The sequence below is a fragment of the Canis lupus genome, chromosome 9 (genome assembly GCF_003254725.2).
Source record: "Canis lupus dingo isolate Sandy chromosome 9, ASM325472v2, whole genome shotgun sequence".
NCBI lineage: Eukaryota > Metazoa > Chordata > Mammalia > Carnivora > Canidae > Canis > Canis lupus.
The window spans coordinates 58,732,601-58,747,176 of NC_064251.1; the positions used below are offsets into that span (position 1 = coordinate 58,732,601).

At 36.4% G+C, this 14,576-nt stretch overlaps 1 protein-coding gene across 15 annotated transcripts in view; it reads left to right on the plus strand.

Moving 5' to 3' along the window:
• Positions 1-14,576, plus strand: part of MAPKAP1 (MAPK associated protein 1) — a 253,255-nt gene that overhangs the window by 18,782 nt on the left and 219,897 nt on the right. For 11 of the 15 annotated variants that reach the window (XR_007413273.1, XM_049115024.1, XM_049115026.1 and 8 more), the window contains 2 exons: positions 11,246-11,573; positions 13,971-14,060. Coding sequence is in view for 13 of the 15 variants with exons in the window: in XM_049115024.1 (XP_048970981.1) it covers positions 11,315-11,573; positions 13,971-14,060 (349 nt within the window). In the remaining 2 variants the exon portion in view is untranslated. Of the gene's footprint in view, positions 1-2,393; positions 2,464-11,245; positions 11,574-13,970; positions 14,061-14,576 lie in introns of all 15 variants that reach the window. The other 4 variants (XM_049115021.1, XM_025475154.3, XM_049115025.1 and 1 more) reach the window with 3 other exon arrangements.

Genomic DNA, 14,576 nt, shown 5'->3' on the forward strand with positions numbered 1-14,576 from the left:
GGGAACAAAATTGCCTTCCAGTTGAGAACCACCACATTAGAACCACTACATTATTGTTGGGGTCTAGGAATTCTCCTGCCTTTAGCAACTTTACAAATGATGGGAAGGGGGAGAGAGATCTTAATACAGTAACCACATTTCTGATTCTAGAATTGGATCAAAAAGTTGAATTGAAATTGGCAGTTCCTTATACATGATATTCATATAACTAACTTTATTTGAAGGTAGAAATAAAGTGCTTTTAAAACAGTTTGGGCTTTGCAAATTGGAGGAGAGTTCACAGGATGAGATTCTTGAGTTGTACTTTGAAGAGTAAAGTCTGTAATGGGGAGGAGCACATCTCAAGGGTATTATCATTACCAAAGGCTGAACCATGTTCAGAGAGTTCTGGGAGTTGCCTGCTGGGGAGAAGGCGTAGGTGAGTAAAACTCAGTTGTAGAGAGTCTTAAATGTGTATGAAAGCAAAGGAGTCTAAGCTGTTTTCCTGCACTATTTTCATCTCTATTGCTGCATAACAGAATACCACAAACTTAGTGGCTTAAAACAATACAAATTTATGTCTTTTAGTGGGTCAGAAGTCATGGCTTCATCTGGATTTTCTGTTGATGGTCTCAAAAGGATTATATTAAACTGTCAGCTGGCTCCAGCCTCATTTGGAGGCTTGACTAGGGAAAGATCTCTTTCCAAGCTCCTTTACGTTGTTGTTGGAATTCATTTCCTTGTAGCTATATGATTGAGGTCCTCATTTTCTTGCTACCTGTCAACTGGGGCCACTCTCAGCTCCTATGGGCCATTCTCAGGTCCTTGCCTTATATTGTGCCATAACTTGGCTGTTTGTTTCTTTGAGGTCAGCAGGAAAATTTCTCTTTTCAGATACCTAGGATGGAATTTTATATAACAGAAAGTAATCAAGGTTGTAACTTCTTCCCCATCTCCCCCCAACACTTTTGCTGTATATTCTGTTGGCTAAGTTTTATCCACGCTCAAGGGGTGGGCATGATGTAATTGCATGGATATCAAGGGACAGGAATTTCTGGAGCCATCTTAGAATTCTGGCTACCATACACACTTTTAGCTCCTTGAAGGCAGTGGCCTTTTTTCATTTTTTGCTCAGCCTTATATATCTCTGGTGCCTGGCACATAGTAAGTGCTTTATAAATATTTGTCAAGTGAATGAAATCAGTGAATGGGTGTTTGGTAGATAGTTGTGGGCTATTTGTGATTTCAGCTCCTATACTGGTAATTTTACATTGGGAAGTAGTCTAGTTTCTCTGGCTTTATTCATTTCTTCACTCTAGGTAAAACTATAAATATTTTTACCTGAAATATTAAAGTAAAACCTAAAATTATTTGTTTATTATCACAGGTGTCAATCAGATCTATTATGTCAGACAACACTCACTGGAAAAATAATTTAGGGCTACATTGCAGTAAACTAGCAGATTTCTTCTAAGAACCAAAAATGTTGGCATATTTGGGGTTTTGAGGGTGTAGTGGGTGGATAAGATGTCTGAAGTTTTACATCTATTACTAGTTATTAAACATTATTTCAGAACACTGAAAATACTGATTGTTTTATAATAGCTGCATAAAAATTGGGATTTCAGTCTAACTTGTACTTATAACTTTATATATAGTTTGGTGTTATCAGTAATTATAGTTTTTTTTTTTTAAGATTTCATTTTTAAGTAATCTCTACACTCAACGTAGGACTCGAACTTCTAACCCTGAGATCAAGAGTTGAATGCTCTACTGACTGAGCCAGCCAGGCGCCCCTACAAGCTGTTCTTCGTACTAGTCATAGGAAATATCTGTTGAGCAAAATTTAGATCTTGAGCTGGCTGTTGATAAAGTGCCATTTTATCTTCACAAAATCAGATACTTCTGATATCCAAGTTATGTTTCTCCACTAGACTTGCTGTTCAGACTGGGTTCATGGGAATCCCAGGATGTGCCAGAGAGTACTAGAAGCCACAAAGTAAGCTTGGCACATATTCCTATCAATTTTCATGATATATTAAAAGGTAAAACTTTTCCTGTTAAAACAAATACAGGTGCAGGATCTTAAAGGATAGAATGCAAAATATGAATGAATTCTAAAGGTAAATTTCTTTTTAAAATTTTTTTCTTAGATTTTATTTATTTACTCATGAGAGACAGAGAGGGAGAGAGGCAGAAACACAGGCAGAGGGAGAAGCAGGCTCCATGCAGGGAGCCCGATGTGGGACCTGGTCCCAGGACTCCAGGATCATGCCCTGGGCTGAAGGCACATGCTGAACAGCTAAGCCACCTAGGCATCCCTAAAACTAAATTTCTTATAGCATATTGCTTTAGGTGGCTCCTCCTAGCTTCTCTCATACCTTGATTTATAGTCACTTTCCTCTGCCCTTCAGGTGTGTTCATGGACAAGTTTGAGAGGCACTGTACTGTACCAGGCTCCCTTTAACTGGATCTTGGCAGATGGTAAGATTCAGAGACATTTCAGGTGGAGGTTAGGGGTACAAGAAAAATCAAGGATCAGGGTCCTTTGTCTGGGAGGAGACATTTTACAGGAGGGAAAACCTGGCCTCCTGGTAGGTTGGTGGGGATCCAGCTGGTCCCAGATGGCCTCAGTCATTCATCGGGCGGACCTTAGCAGGATAACTAAGGCTCTCCACATGGTCTGTTGTTCCAAGCTCCTTTTTTTTTCCCCTAAGTCTCTTTCAGTGATTTACATGTATTCCAAAAAAAGCAGCAGCAGAGGTTAGCAATGTCTCTTGAGGCTGAAGTTCAGAAGTTACTTCCATTACATTCTGTTGGTGATAGTAAATCAAATCACAGTGTGAGGTCAAATTCAAGAGATGGGGAAATAGACTCTTCCTCTTGATAGGAGACTGGCCTTTAAAAAACTTACCATGTGATCTTAGACAAGTTACTTACTTCCTTTAAGCCTTAATTTTTTTTTGTCTATAAAATGGGGATGATATTAATACCTACCTCTTGGGGTGGTTGTAAGGATGAATTATGTTGTTGCATGAAAGGATAGCTGATAGTAAGAGCTTAGTAAACATCTTTGACCGTTCTTACGTGTCTGCCTAATGAAAGTTTGGTCATCCCTGGACCTTTTTCCTTCCTGAAGTCTCCGTAACTTTCTTGTTCTTGGAAAATGTAGGGTCTTAGCAACTCATTTGATAGTATGTATTGCCTTACGTTTGTATATATACACAGCATAGCTCATCTGCTGAAGTTTGTAAGCCTCTGGAAGGTGCAGGCCAATGTTCATAGTAGTTTTTGTAGGATTCCCAGTACCTAGCCCTCAATGATGTTTAGTGAATGAGTCCCCATATTATTTAAAAGAAGATACAAGTTTTTTTTTTGTTTTTTTTTTCCTGTTGCCTTGAGTCTAGCAAGTACTTTGCTAAGAGGAAAAATTAAACTCTCCAGCTCTGGAGTCTCACTGCTTAACTGTTTAATGAAATTAGGCCTATTTACATGGAGATTTTAATTCTCAAAAGAAACAAAAACTTAATTTTTGCTGTTCTAAAAAATAAATGAAGATTTAATTTAGAGTTAGAGTTAGAAAAAGAGATTTAAAAGCAATAAAGTACGTTTTATTTTAATGGTCATTTCAATAATTTTCAAATTCTAGGAGGTATGAACTGAACTTTACTAGATCAAAGTATGTTCATGAAAAGGTCTGTTGGTTTTTATAAATGAAAAGCTGTATATAATAAAAAGGCTTTTATTTTTCTAAATTGTGGTTATTTCTTGCTGTGCAGAATAAATGTGAATGCTTCTATAATACTCTTAAGGAATTCTGTATAGGAATCAGGTTTAACTTGAAGTTAATGCTAATAGCGTGAAGTCGGGGTACAGTGAGAAAAGGTAAAAAAAATCTCGCATCTGCTGTTACATGTTGTTAACTCCCTCAGCAGACGTTAAATCATTTCAAGTACAATAATAGTGTGGGAGGTAAATTAACTAACCATTAACAATCTTATAAATACACAATTAACATGCCAGCATTTATATGACACATTGATGGGGCAGCAGTAATTTTTGATTGGGAGTTTGCAGACCTTGGAGAAGCCTCAGGCTGTTGCTTATTCAGATAACTTTTCACAGATTGCAGGTGAGGGGGCTTGAAGTCTGTCTGGCAGAGGGAAGTAGGTGTATAGAGTGCTTTGAAAGTCTTGGAAAGGGAATTTCCTTTTAATCATTGGCTGGGTGTGAGCATTTTAAGTCATTTTAATACCTATCTCAGGTCCTTAGGGAGTGAAGGAGTATAGGGAAGGTTCATTTGCTCATGCAGCATAATTTAAAGAAACAGAGTATTTCGGGTATGGACTTGGTAACTGAAGTTGCATGAATCTCTAGGAGTTTTAAAAAGATTCAAGATAGGGATGCCTGGGTGGCTTAGCGGTTAAGTGTCTGCCTTTGGCTCAGGTCATGATCCCGGAGACCTGGGATTGAGTCCCACATCGGGCTCCCTACGTGGAGCCTATGTCTCTTTCTCTCTCTCTGTGTCTCTCATGAATAAATAAATAAGATCTTTAAAAAATTTTTTTTCTAAGTTTTTAAAATAAATAAATAAAAATAAAAAGATACAAGATACTTACATCCAGCTTTTCCCTCTGTGGTTTCAGGTCAACAAGTAGGTGATCCTTGAAGTTTCTTTCTTGTATAAAATTTCATAACTTTTATTTTTGAACAACCATTATATGCACTGCTTATTTCTTCCTATTGTATAAATCACAGTTATAGGAGTTAAGGGGAGCCTAAGGGTCTAGTCTACTGAATAACATATTTACTGTATTATATTTTCCACAAAGACCCATGACAGAAATTTCTCTCAGGCCTCAGAACTCAAAGAACTCAACAACAGGATCTTTAAAAATGTCATTTATTACTACTGTTGTAATTCTTTATTCCTTTTTGTTTTGGAAGGCTATATAATGCTTAAGATTCTTGGACTTATTAGCTGTCGGGCTTTGGGCAGATTTTGATTTGCCTTCATTTTCTCATCTGTAAAATGGGGATGAAAACAGTATCTCATAGGGTTATTTTGAAAATTATACAAATTAGTCCATCTAAGAAAGAGCAAGGGTAGCTTTTGTAATAAATAAAGGTTAGTTATTATAATTGCTTTTTGCTTCCTCAGAAGTTTCCTGTGGGAAATGTACAATATAACATTCATACAGATTACCGTTTGCCACATTTTTCATCTACTTTTTTTTTTTTTAAAGATTTTATTTATTTATTCACGAGAGACACAGAGAGAGAGAGAGGCAGAGACACAGGCAGAGGGAGAAGCAGGCTCCATGCAGGGAGCCTGACGTGGTACTCGATCCCAGGTCTCCAGAATCACACCCTGGGCTGAAGGCGATGCTAAACTGCTGAGCCACCCGGGCTTCCCATCATCTACTTTTTTACTCTGTTGTATCTTATGTTTTCCTGTAAGCCATTGTGAACGGTTTGGAGAGTATATGTGAATAAAGTTATTTAAAATATGCTTGTAGGGGATCCCTGGGTGGCGCAGCAGTTTGGCACCTGCCTTTAGCCCAGGGCACGATCCTGGAGACCTGGGATCGAATCCCACATTGGGCTCCCGGTGCATGGAGCCTGCTTCTCCCTCTGCCTGTGTCTCTGCCTCTCTCTCTCTCTCTCTGTGTGACTATCATAAATAAAAAATAAAAATAAAAAAATAAAATAAAATATGCTTGTATTAAGGCTTGATAGCATTAGAACATACTAAAAGTTTACTTCCCTGTGTAGGGCATGTTCCAAGTTAACACATCAAGTTACATGGTCATTAATGCACACAAATGGTTCTGTGCAGTGGTAAAAGCATCCACATTGCACCTGGAACAAAACTTAGCACATCATAGGAACTTAATAAATGTTTGTTGAATGAATGAATGAAGTATAAAAGGAGATCCACCCAGTACATTAAAAACGGGCTGAGTCACTTTGGGATATCTTATGTCTTCTTACTCTGTGTGGTTGTCCCTCTGCTTTCATTTTTGTAAAATAAATCTGTATGCTTTGAGGAATCTGAAGTTAAAAAGTGGAAGAATCCATGAAAATAGGTGATCTTAGGGGAACAGACCTCCTGGAGGCTGAAATTGTTTATCCAGCAGCCGAAAGGCATATAAAAAGGACCAGTTATCTTCAAGTCAAGAATTGGTAACATCCAGGGAAGATATTCAAGACCCCAAAATAAACAGTATTTGTAAAAATGTAAAGCAGCATTTCTAAACTAGGTTCTGTGAATCTCTTATGCATTGATATATTTTAGTGTTCCTGGAGGAAAAAATCTTTAAGGATCAGATAAGTTTCAGATTTGGGATATATTGCATTATGAGAGTCTCCACTCTTGTAGATTCACAATATACGTGAGTAGTTTTATCTTTTTTTTTTTTAAATGATTTTATTTATTTATTTGAGAGAGAGTGAGCAGAGCAGAGGGAGTGAGCAGAATGAGAGAGAGCATGAGCAGAGATGAGGGATTCCCCACTGAGCAGGGAGCCCAATGTGAGGCTCCATCCCAGGACCCTGAAATCATGACCTGAGCCGAAGGCAGACACCCAACTGACTGAGCCACCCAGGTACCCCTTCATTAGTAGTTGAAAAGCTTTGAGAAGTCTAATTAAATAGCAAGAAAACTTATTTTGTTTAATGTGGCATTTCCTAGACATTTTAAAATTTAAATTTAAAAAATTGTGGTAATATACATGTAATAAAATTGACCATTTTAACCATTTTTAAGAATGTAGGTCAGTGGCATGAAGTATATTTACACTGTTATTTATACTGTTGTGCAGCTGGAGACCGCCAGTCTCCAGAACTTTTTCATCTTTCCAAACTTAAACATATCTTATAAATATTCCCCATCCCCCTCTCCCTCCAGCCCCTGGCACTCTCCATTCTACTTTCTGTCTCTATGAATTTGATGACTCTAGGTGCCTCATATAAGTGGAATCATACAGTATTTGTCTTTTTGTGACTTACTTCTTTGAGTATAATCTCGTCAAGGTTCATCCATGTTGTAGCATGTGCCAGAATTTTCTTCCTTTTAAAGGCTGAAGACTATCCTATTGTGTATATATATATATATATATATATATATATATATATATACCACAATTTGTTTATCCGTTTTCTACCAGTTTCTAATGACTGTGTAGTATTCTGTTACATGCGTGTGTAATGACATACTCAGGCGTGAATGTTTAGGTTACTTTTAGATTTTCAGTGTAACAATCCTGAGATAAATATTTTTGCATAGTTATCTCTTAAAGGCAAATCCTACAAGTGGGTTTGCCCAAAAGGTACTCATTACACTTTGATAGATGATATATTACCCTCTAAAAAGTCTCAATTTTCATTCCTTTTTACAGTGCATGAGAGGGCTTATTTCTCTGAACCCTGCCAACATTAGGTTTTGAAAATCTTTGATTTTTGCACAACTGATCAGAGAAAATAACTTGTTTTCATCTGTGTTTGGAATATCTTTGTCTTAGAAATCAAATCTACCTTCAAATGGTAGTTTGCTGCTCTTAAAGTGATTTAAAACATATTCTTTTGGTTCTAAAAGTAGTGTTAGGATAAGTTGATAGTGTCCCAAGGTGACAGTTTTGAAAGGCATTAGTGAAGACAAGCTCTTATATCTGTATTAATAGAAAAAAAGCAATCCTTTCTTTATAATCACACTACACATGACATGCTCATAGATGACTTATCTCTACAACAAAATTGTATAATCTTTGGAAGACAGACAGCAACCCTTACTGAATTTCTGCCATGTATAAGATCCTTTGTTGCCAGAAGGGATGTGGCAATGTGGCTCCTGTCCTTGTGGAACTTATAGTCTGAATCTTCAAGTACATGTCATGGGAGGTGAGGGCTTATTTCCTAGGGCAGACTTCTTGAAATTCCCTATCAGAATCAGTATTGAATAGTATTTGTTGAGTGAGTGATACAGATTCCAAATTGTATGAAGTCGTAGTATACCAATAAAGAAGATATCTGTTCTTTTTTGGGGTATTTTGGGGCCTCTGTCCCACAAGGATAAAGTTAGAGACTTGCTGTGTGCTCTCAGAAGTATTTTCCAATGACTCTTTACTTCCTAAGAGGTGATGGAGCAGATCCATTTTCCGGAAAACAAACAAACAAACAAACAAACAAACAAACAAACAAACAAACACATGCACATTCTGTTGAGTGTACTTAAGTATACTTTTATTTCTTTGCCCTTTGCCATTTGACTTGTTGGTGCTAGAACACCCATTAAATGTGTAGCTTCTCATTGAAGCCCTTGTTTTTCACAAGAGAAAACTATTCAATATGAAATTGAAAGTACCTGCCCCTCTGCTAGCGACTAGTTGCCTTACTCTCGTGGGAGAGACACTTACTGTGATTGCTATGAGGATGTTTGCAGTTTTGGCCATCTGTGATGCTATGATTTTGTTAGAAAACAAATGCTCTCATTTATAAGTAAATCCATGATTGAATACATCTCTTTATGATTTTATAAGTAATTCTTATTTTTACAAGTGAAATTTAAATGCTCCTCTTTAATTCTGTAATGTTTTTCTGATTAATACACTGAAAATGGTAGGCTGACATTAACATTTCTGAGACTTGGAGGAATCTCATTATATTAAATACACTAGGACTGTGTTAGGGTATAAACTTTTTGATTCAGAGATACCTTTCCTTGGCATTTCCCATTAGCCTCTGTGTAAAATAACTACTCAGTAAATATATTTGAAGGAAAAAAATGAAGATTAGTGTAATTAATTTGATTAATTATACTTTCTCTTAATCTTGGTATCTTTAAGATCTACCGAGTGATGTCATTAGAATGTTACTAGACAAAAGTTTTTAAAACCTTTGTTGGTTATAATGCTTTATTAACTGGATTTCCCCCATATTTCATTTTTAGAAGAGACAAATAACAAGAAAATCTGGTGTTGTAGGCCTTTCTAAAAATAAATACCTCTAGGACTGTTCTGGGAACATATTCAATCCAGTTTTCATGTTCCTTGCATCTCATAATGATTTTGGAGGAGGAGGAAGAAGTTGACCCTGGTGACCTGCAGAGTCCTCTTTCAGAAAGGAACCACACATTTATTTTATGTGCTGTGCACTTACTAAAGAAGGATGAATATTGATATATTTTAGGATTATTTTAAACAAGAATTGAAAGCCGAAGTTATTATTTTTTACCATCATCATTGTTATTATTAAAAGCAGCTAATAATTATGTGCCTGGTGCTCTTTTGAGCACTTTCCCTGCATTATCTCTTATACATCTTCTCATTCCTGGAGTCCCCATTTTATTAATGAAGAAAGAAAATAGGCTCAAATAAGTTAAGGTTGTTTTGACCAAGATCACATAGCCAGCTAGTGGTAGGGGCACGATTTGAACCCAGTTCTGCCTGCAGTTCTTTCTCTTAACCAGTGTCCTCTAATACAGTAGTCCCCGATCATTTGCAGGGGGTGCTTTCCAGGAACCACAGTGATGCCTGAAATCATCGATGGTACCAAATCCTATATGTACTATTGTTTTTCCTGCACATACATACCTATGATAAAGTTTAATTTTCGAATTAGACACAGTAAGATATTAATAGCGATAATAAAACAGAACAATTACAACTATACTGAATTATGTGACTGTGGTTTCCCTCCTCAGAATATCTTAATGTACTGTGCTCAGCCTTCTTGTGATGATGTGAAATGATAAAATGCCTATGTGATGAGTCAAAAGTAAGGTGAATGACCTAGGAATTGTGACATTGCATTAGGCTACTTTTGACTGTCAGGGTACATCAGAAGGAGGATCATCTGCTGTTGGACTGCAGTTGACCATGAGTAACAACAAACTGCAGAAAATGAAACCACAGATGAGAAGAGACTACCATGTTTTCTTTGTTGAGTATTCCCATTTAACTAAGGAGGTACCATTTTATTCCCAGAATATACATCATTTTAGTTTCAACAAGATTCAGGAAGCAGTTCTTACAATGAGATTTCTAAAGTAAGAAATTAATTTGGTAGCAGAGAAGTTTGATTAGTAAAGTTTATTTTAAAAGCACAATACTGGGATCCCTGGGTGGCGCAGCGGTTTGGCGCCTGCCTTTGGCCCAGGGCGTGATCCTGGAGACCCAGGATCGAATCCCATGTCGGGCTCCCGGTGCATGGAGCCTGCTTCTCCCTCTGCCTGTGTCTCTGCCTCTCTCTCTCTCTCTCTCTGTGACTATCATAAATAAATAAAAATTAAAAATAAATAAATAAATAAAAGCACAATACTGGGGCGACTGGACGGCTCAGTCAGTTAAGTGTGATTTCTGCTCAGGTCATGGTTTCAGGGTTGTGAGATTGAGCTCCATGTCAGGTTCTGTGCTTTGTGTGCAGCTTCCTTGGGATTCTGTCTCTCCCTCTGCCCCTCCTTTATCCCTCCCTCTCTCCCAAAAATAAAATAAAATAAAAGCACAATACTCTGTTAAACCAGAAGAAAGGAAAATGTGTTTATTGAACAAAATTACTTTGGTGGTTCTTTTTTTTTTTTTTTTAATTCCTAGTAACTCAAAGTATTGTCTGTGTTCTTTTAGTTGCCTCACAACCATATGACAAAGACAAAGATGAAATGTTAACAAAAGGAATGCCTGGGGATCCCTGGGTTGCGCAGCGGTTTGGCGCCTGCCTTTGGCCCAGGGTGTGATCCTGGAGACCCGGGATCGAATCCCACGTCGGGCTCCCGGTGCATGGAGCCTGCTTCTCCCTCTGCCTGTGTGTCTGCCTCTCTCTGTCTTTGTGTGTCTCTCATGAATAAATAAATAAAATCTTAAAAAAAAAAAGTAAACAAAAGAAAGGACAGTTTCATACTTTCACACATAATTTGAGGAAAATACGACTTGTTCCCCTGTGACCTTATAGAGTAATGAGGAGACTGCATTGGAATGAAGGAGAAAGAAAGGAAAATTTATTGTTTTAACAGTAATTATGTGCTTTGAGTGGTCTAAGGAGTCACTGTTAATTTGTTTTGCAAAAGAGGAAGCCACCCTCATTGACTAGAGCTGTAGCCCCTAGTGTTTATAAGGATTTCCTTTCAGCTTAGGCTTAATCCTTGTAAGCTCCTAGGTACAGGGATAAATGTTGATTTTCAAGGTAGCATTGTACCACATTGAATTTGTTTGAAAAATGATTCAGTCATCTTCTTTTTTATTCTTAAATATTGCTGTGTACATCATGTTTCTAGGGAGGTGAGCACGTGAAACAATATGAAGAGGAGAAAATAGCCTTTTAAGGAAATTGGCCCACAGAAAGGATGGCCTTCTTGGACAATCCAACTATCATTCTAGCTCATATCCGACAGTCACATGTGACCAGTGATGACACAGGAATGTGTGAAATGGTTCTCATTGATCATGATGTTGACCTAGAGAAGATTCATCCTCCTTCAATGCCTGGAGACAGTGGGTCAGAAATTCAGGGAAGCAATGGTGAGACTCAGGGCTATGTATATGCCCAGTCAGTCGATATTACCTCAAGTTGGGACTTTGGTATTAGAAGACGCTCAAATACAGGTAAACATTGCCTTTTAGTCATGTCTTCTGAACTTTAAATCAGTCAATAATCTTACAGAATAATGCATATTGTTGGAATAGGTTTAATGGGGAAAGTGTCTATTAATTGGAACATGCATGTATTACAGTGAGTCTAAACAACTCCCATTTCTGTGACTGAATGGAGAGTGCCTCTGGAATGACGTTATTAAAGGAAGTAGAAACTGAATAGATAAAAAAAGGTGGCTATCAGAGGCATGTTGGATGTTCTGTTTCTAAAAAGTCCTCACGTAGAAAGAGAAGTAGACTTGTTTTGAGTATTTTCATAGAGCAACATTAGTCCCAGTGGGTAGACTACCTGGTAGCCGGTTTCAGGTTGACATAATAAAGAACCTTTAATACAGAGAGCTGACTAGCCAAGGAATGATGCTGCTGGAGCCATTTTTTGGCCTTGGAGGGATTGTGGGAGGGTGGGGGGAGGATTGGAGGTAAATAGCTGAATATTTGTTAGGGCTGATTTTAATAGCAATCCCCCTGTTTTTGATATATTATCTTTATTTTCTTAAATTGGTCTCTACCCTTTGATCTTTGTGGCTTGAAAATGCTATTCTTTGGTACATACATATTCAATCATTAGCTTTTAAAAACTTATCAATGCCTATTTTCCAGCTTATGTGTTTTGGAAATCTTTCAAGGGGAATGTGATGAACCAAGGCCTTTACTTAGATAAGTTATTTAGAATCTATAATGTAGTTCTGATATGACAGGGTGTTCTAGGAGATGATTTTTATTAGGTAATCAGAAAATATAATCTCCACTAATCAGTAGGAGTAACCTGCTAACTCCCAGGAAAAGTAATGGTAGGAGATGTCGTAGATCATAGAAAATATTTACATGTTTATTTTCGTGGTCAAAATGTAAAATGTACTTAAAGAAGTACTGCAGGATACAATATACAGTGCAAGGCATGTTAAGGTTTTGGTTCGGAATTCAGCATTCTGTGACATCTCCAAAGAATAATTTGCTCTCATGATGAAAATAATTAATAGCATTTCCCAGTAGCTCAAAGAACTTTTATCAAAATAGGATTTGAGTGAAGGTTTGAATATAATTTAGAACCATTGATTCTCAGTTCTCTAGCTGAAACTGACTTCCTTTGCAAGTTATTGAGGTGGTATCTTATATGACAGGTTAAATGGATTTCAGAAGGAGAATGCTGCTAAATTGAGAGCTTTCTGATTGTATTACTTTGGCTGTACCCTTCACATTTATTAATTGCAATTGAATGTATTTTCCTTCAATGGAATTTGGTTAGATATAGTGACATTGTCAAAATGCTTTTGCTGGCACAGTTTACATTTATGGCAAGACTAGTTTCAGTATTTCCCTACCACAATGCTAAGGCAGGCGTGTATGTTATCCTACCTTGCAAGAGGTTGAAAGAGAAATTTACTTATTTTTTGTTAGCATTGTTCCAGGATAGGAAGTTGAAGCTAACTCGAGAAATAACATCAATTATGACTTTCTTTTCCATTGTGGTTTTCCTATGCAGTAGTTGTTAATATATGCTGAACAATATTTCTTTAATAAAAGATTGGTTCACTGATTTTTTTTTTTTTGGTTCACTGATTTTTGAAGGTTGATCAGCCAGTGGTAATATAATCTCACAAATGCATGATTTTAGGTGATGCTTTTGTTGGAATTTCTTAAGATAGCACTTAGATGCAATAATTACAATTGTGGAGTGTCCTAGTGACCAAAGAATGTACTTTTTAATCCTTTCAGCATATCTTAAAATTTTGTATAAGAAAAATTATTCTTTTTAAGATTTGACTAATGCTACGAAGATACAAATCATTTATTTTACTACCTATAAACTGTTTGAGCCCACTGAAGGAAAGCTATGCTAATTTATATAGCTTTGACATTTTATAATTTTCATGATTTTTAGATAAAGGATTTTATATTTAAAACTTTAATAGTCTAGTCTGAGTTCATTTATCTTTAATTTTTGAAACGGGTAGAGTAATTCATAACAGTAATTTTATTCCTGTAATGTAATATTCACTTCAGTTCATTTGTGCATTAAAATTCCTTTAAGACCGTTATTAATGATTTATATAATGAAATGTCATATTAATCACAGAAGTTTTCACATTTTATTATTCTCTTCCATGTTAATACTATCTTTATGATCTCTATTAATGTTTTATATCCTCTAATTTCAATTATAAATCAAGAATATTTTCATGTTTTTGTTGGTATTTGCTTTTCAGGGGTGCCACCTTTAAAATTTTATGACTTTTTCCCTACATGTGCAATATAAAACATCTTTATTCATATAAAGGTAGTTAATTATGTCTTTGTTTATAGTAAACTTTCATTGACAAACTTATAGTTATAATATTTCTTTTCAAGCTCAAAGATTAGAACGACTCCGAAAAGAGAGACAAAACCAGATCAAATGCAAAAATATTCAGTGGAAAGAAAGAAATTCTAAGCAATCAGGTAAATGGAAAAAATTTTAATTGTTAATTTGAGATTTTTATATTTAGTTATATTATTAAATAAGAGCTTTTATTTTTAATTCATCTTTTTAAATCCTCTGAGCAGATACCTCTTGTATTTTGAGCTTTGCTTTCACTTGGGTACATTGGCCCTCTGAAGCCATGTGTTCTTTAGGTCTTGTGTTTTTGGTCACTCTTCATTTTGCATCACAGGAATTGGTGTATGTAAGGCATATTTTATACAAACTGTCATGCCAGTATTTTGTTCTTAGAGCCAAGGAATACCTATGGTTTGGATGGGCCTCTGGGTTATAGATTCCTCCTGGCAGTTCCGACCTAGACTTTCCCTTGTCTCATTAGTGGCCAAAATAACAATCTTTTTTGCATATATGCTAATTTTCCCTTTAGCTTAACAAGCATTATGTTGCTGGTATTGTCAGTATTTGTAGTTAGTGTTCATATGGTATTTGTAGTAAAAGCTGGCCATATTACTGATTTTCAAATCTTCAATCTCAGC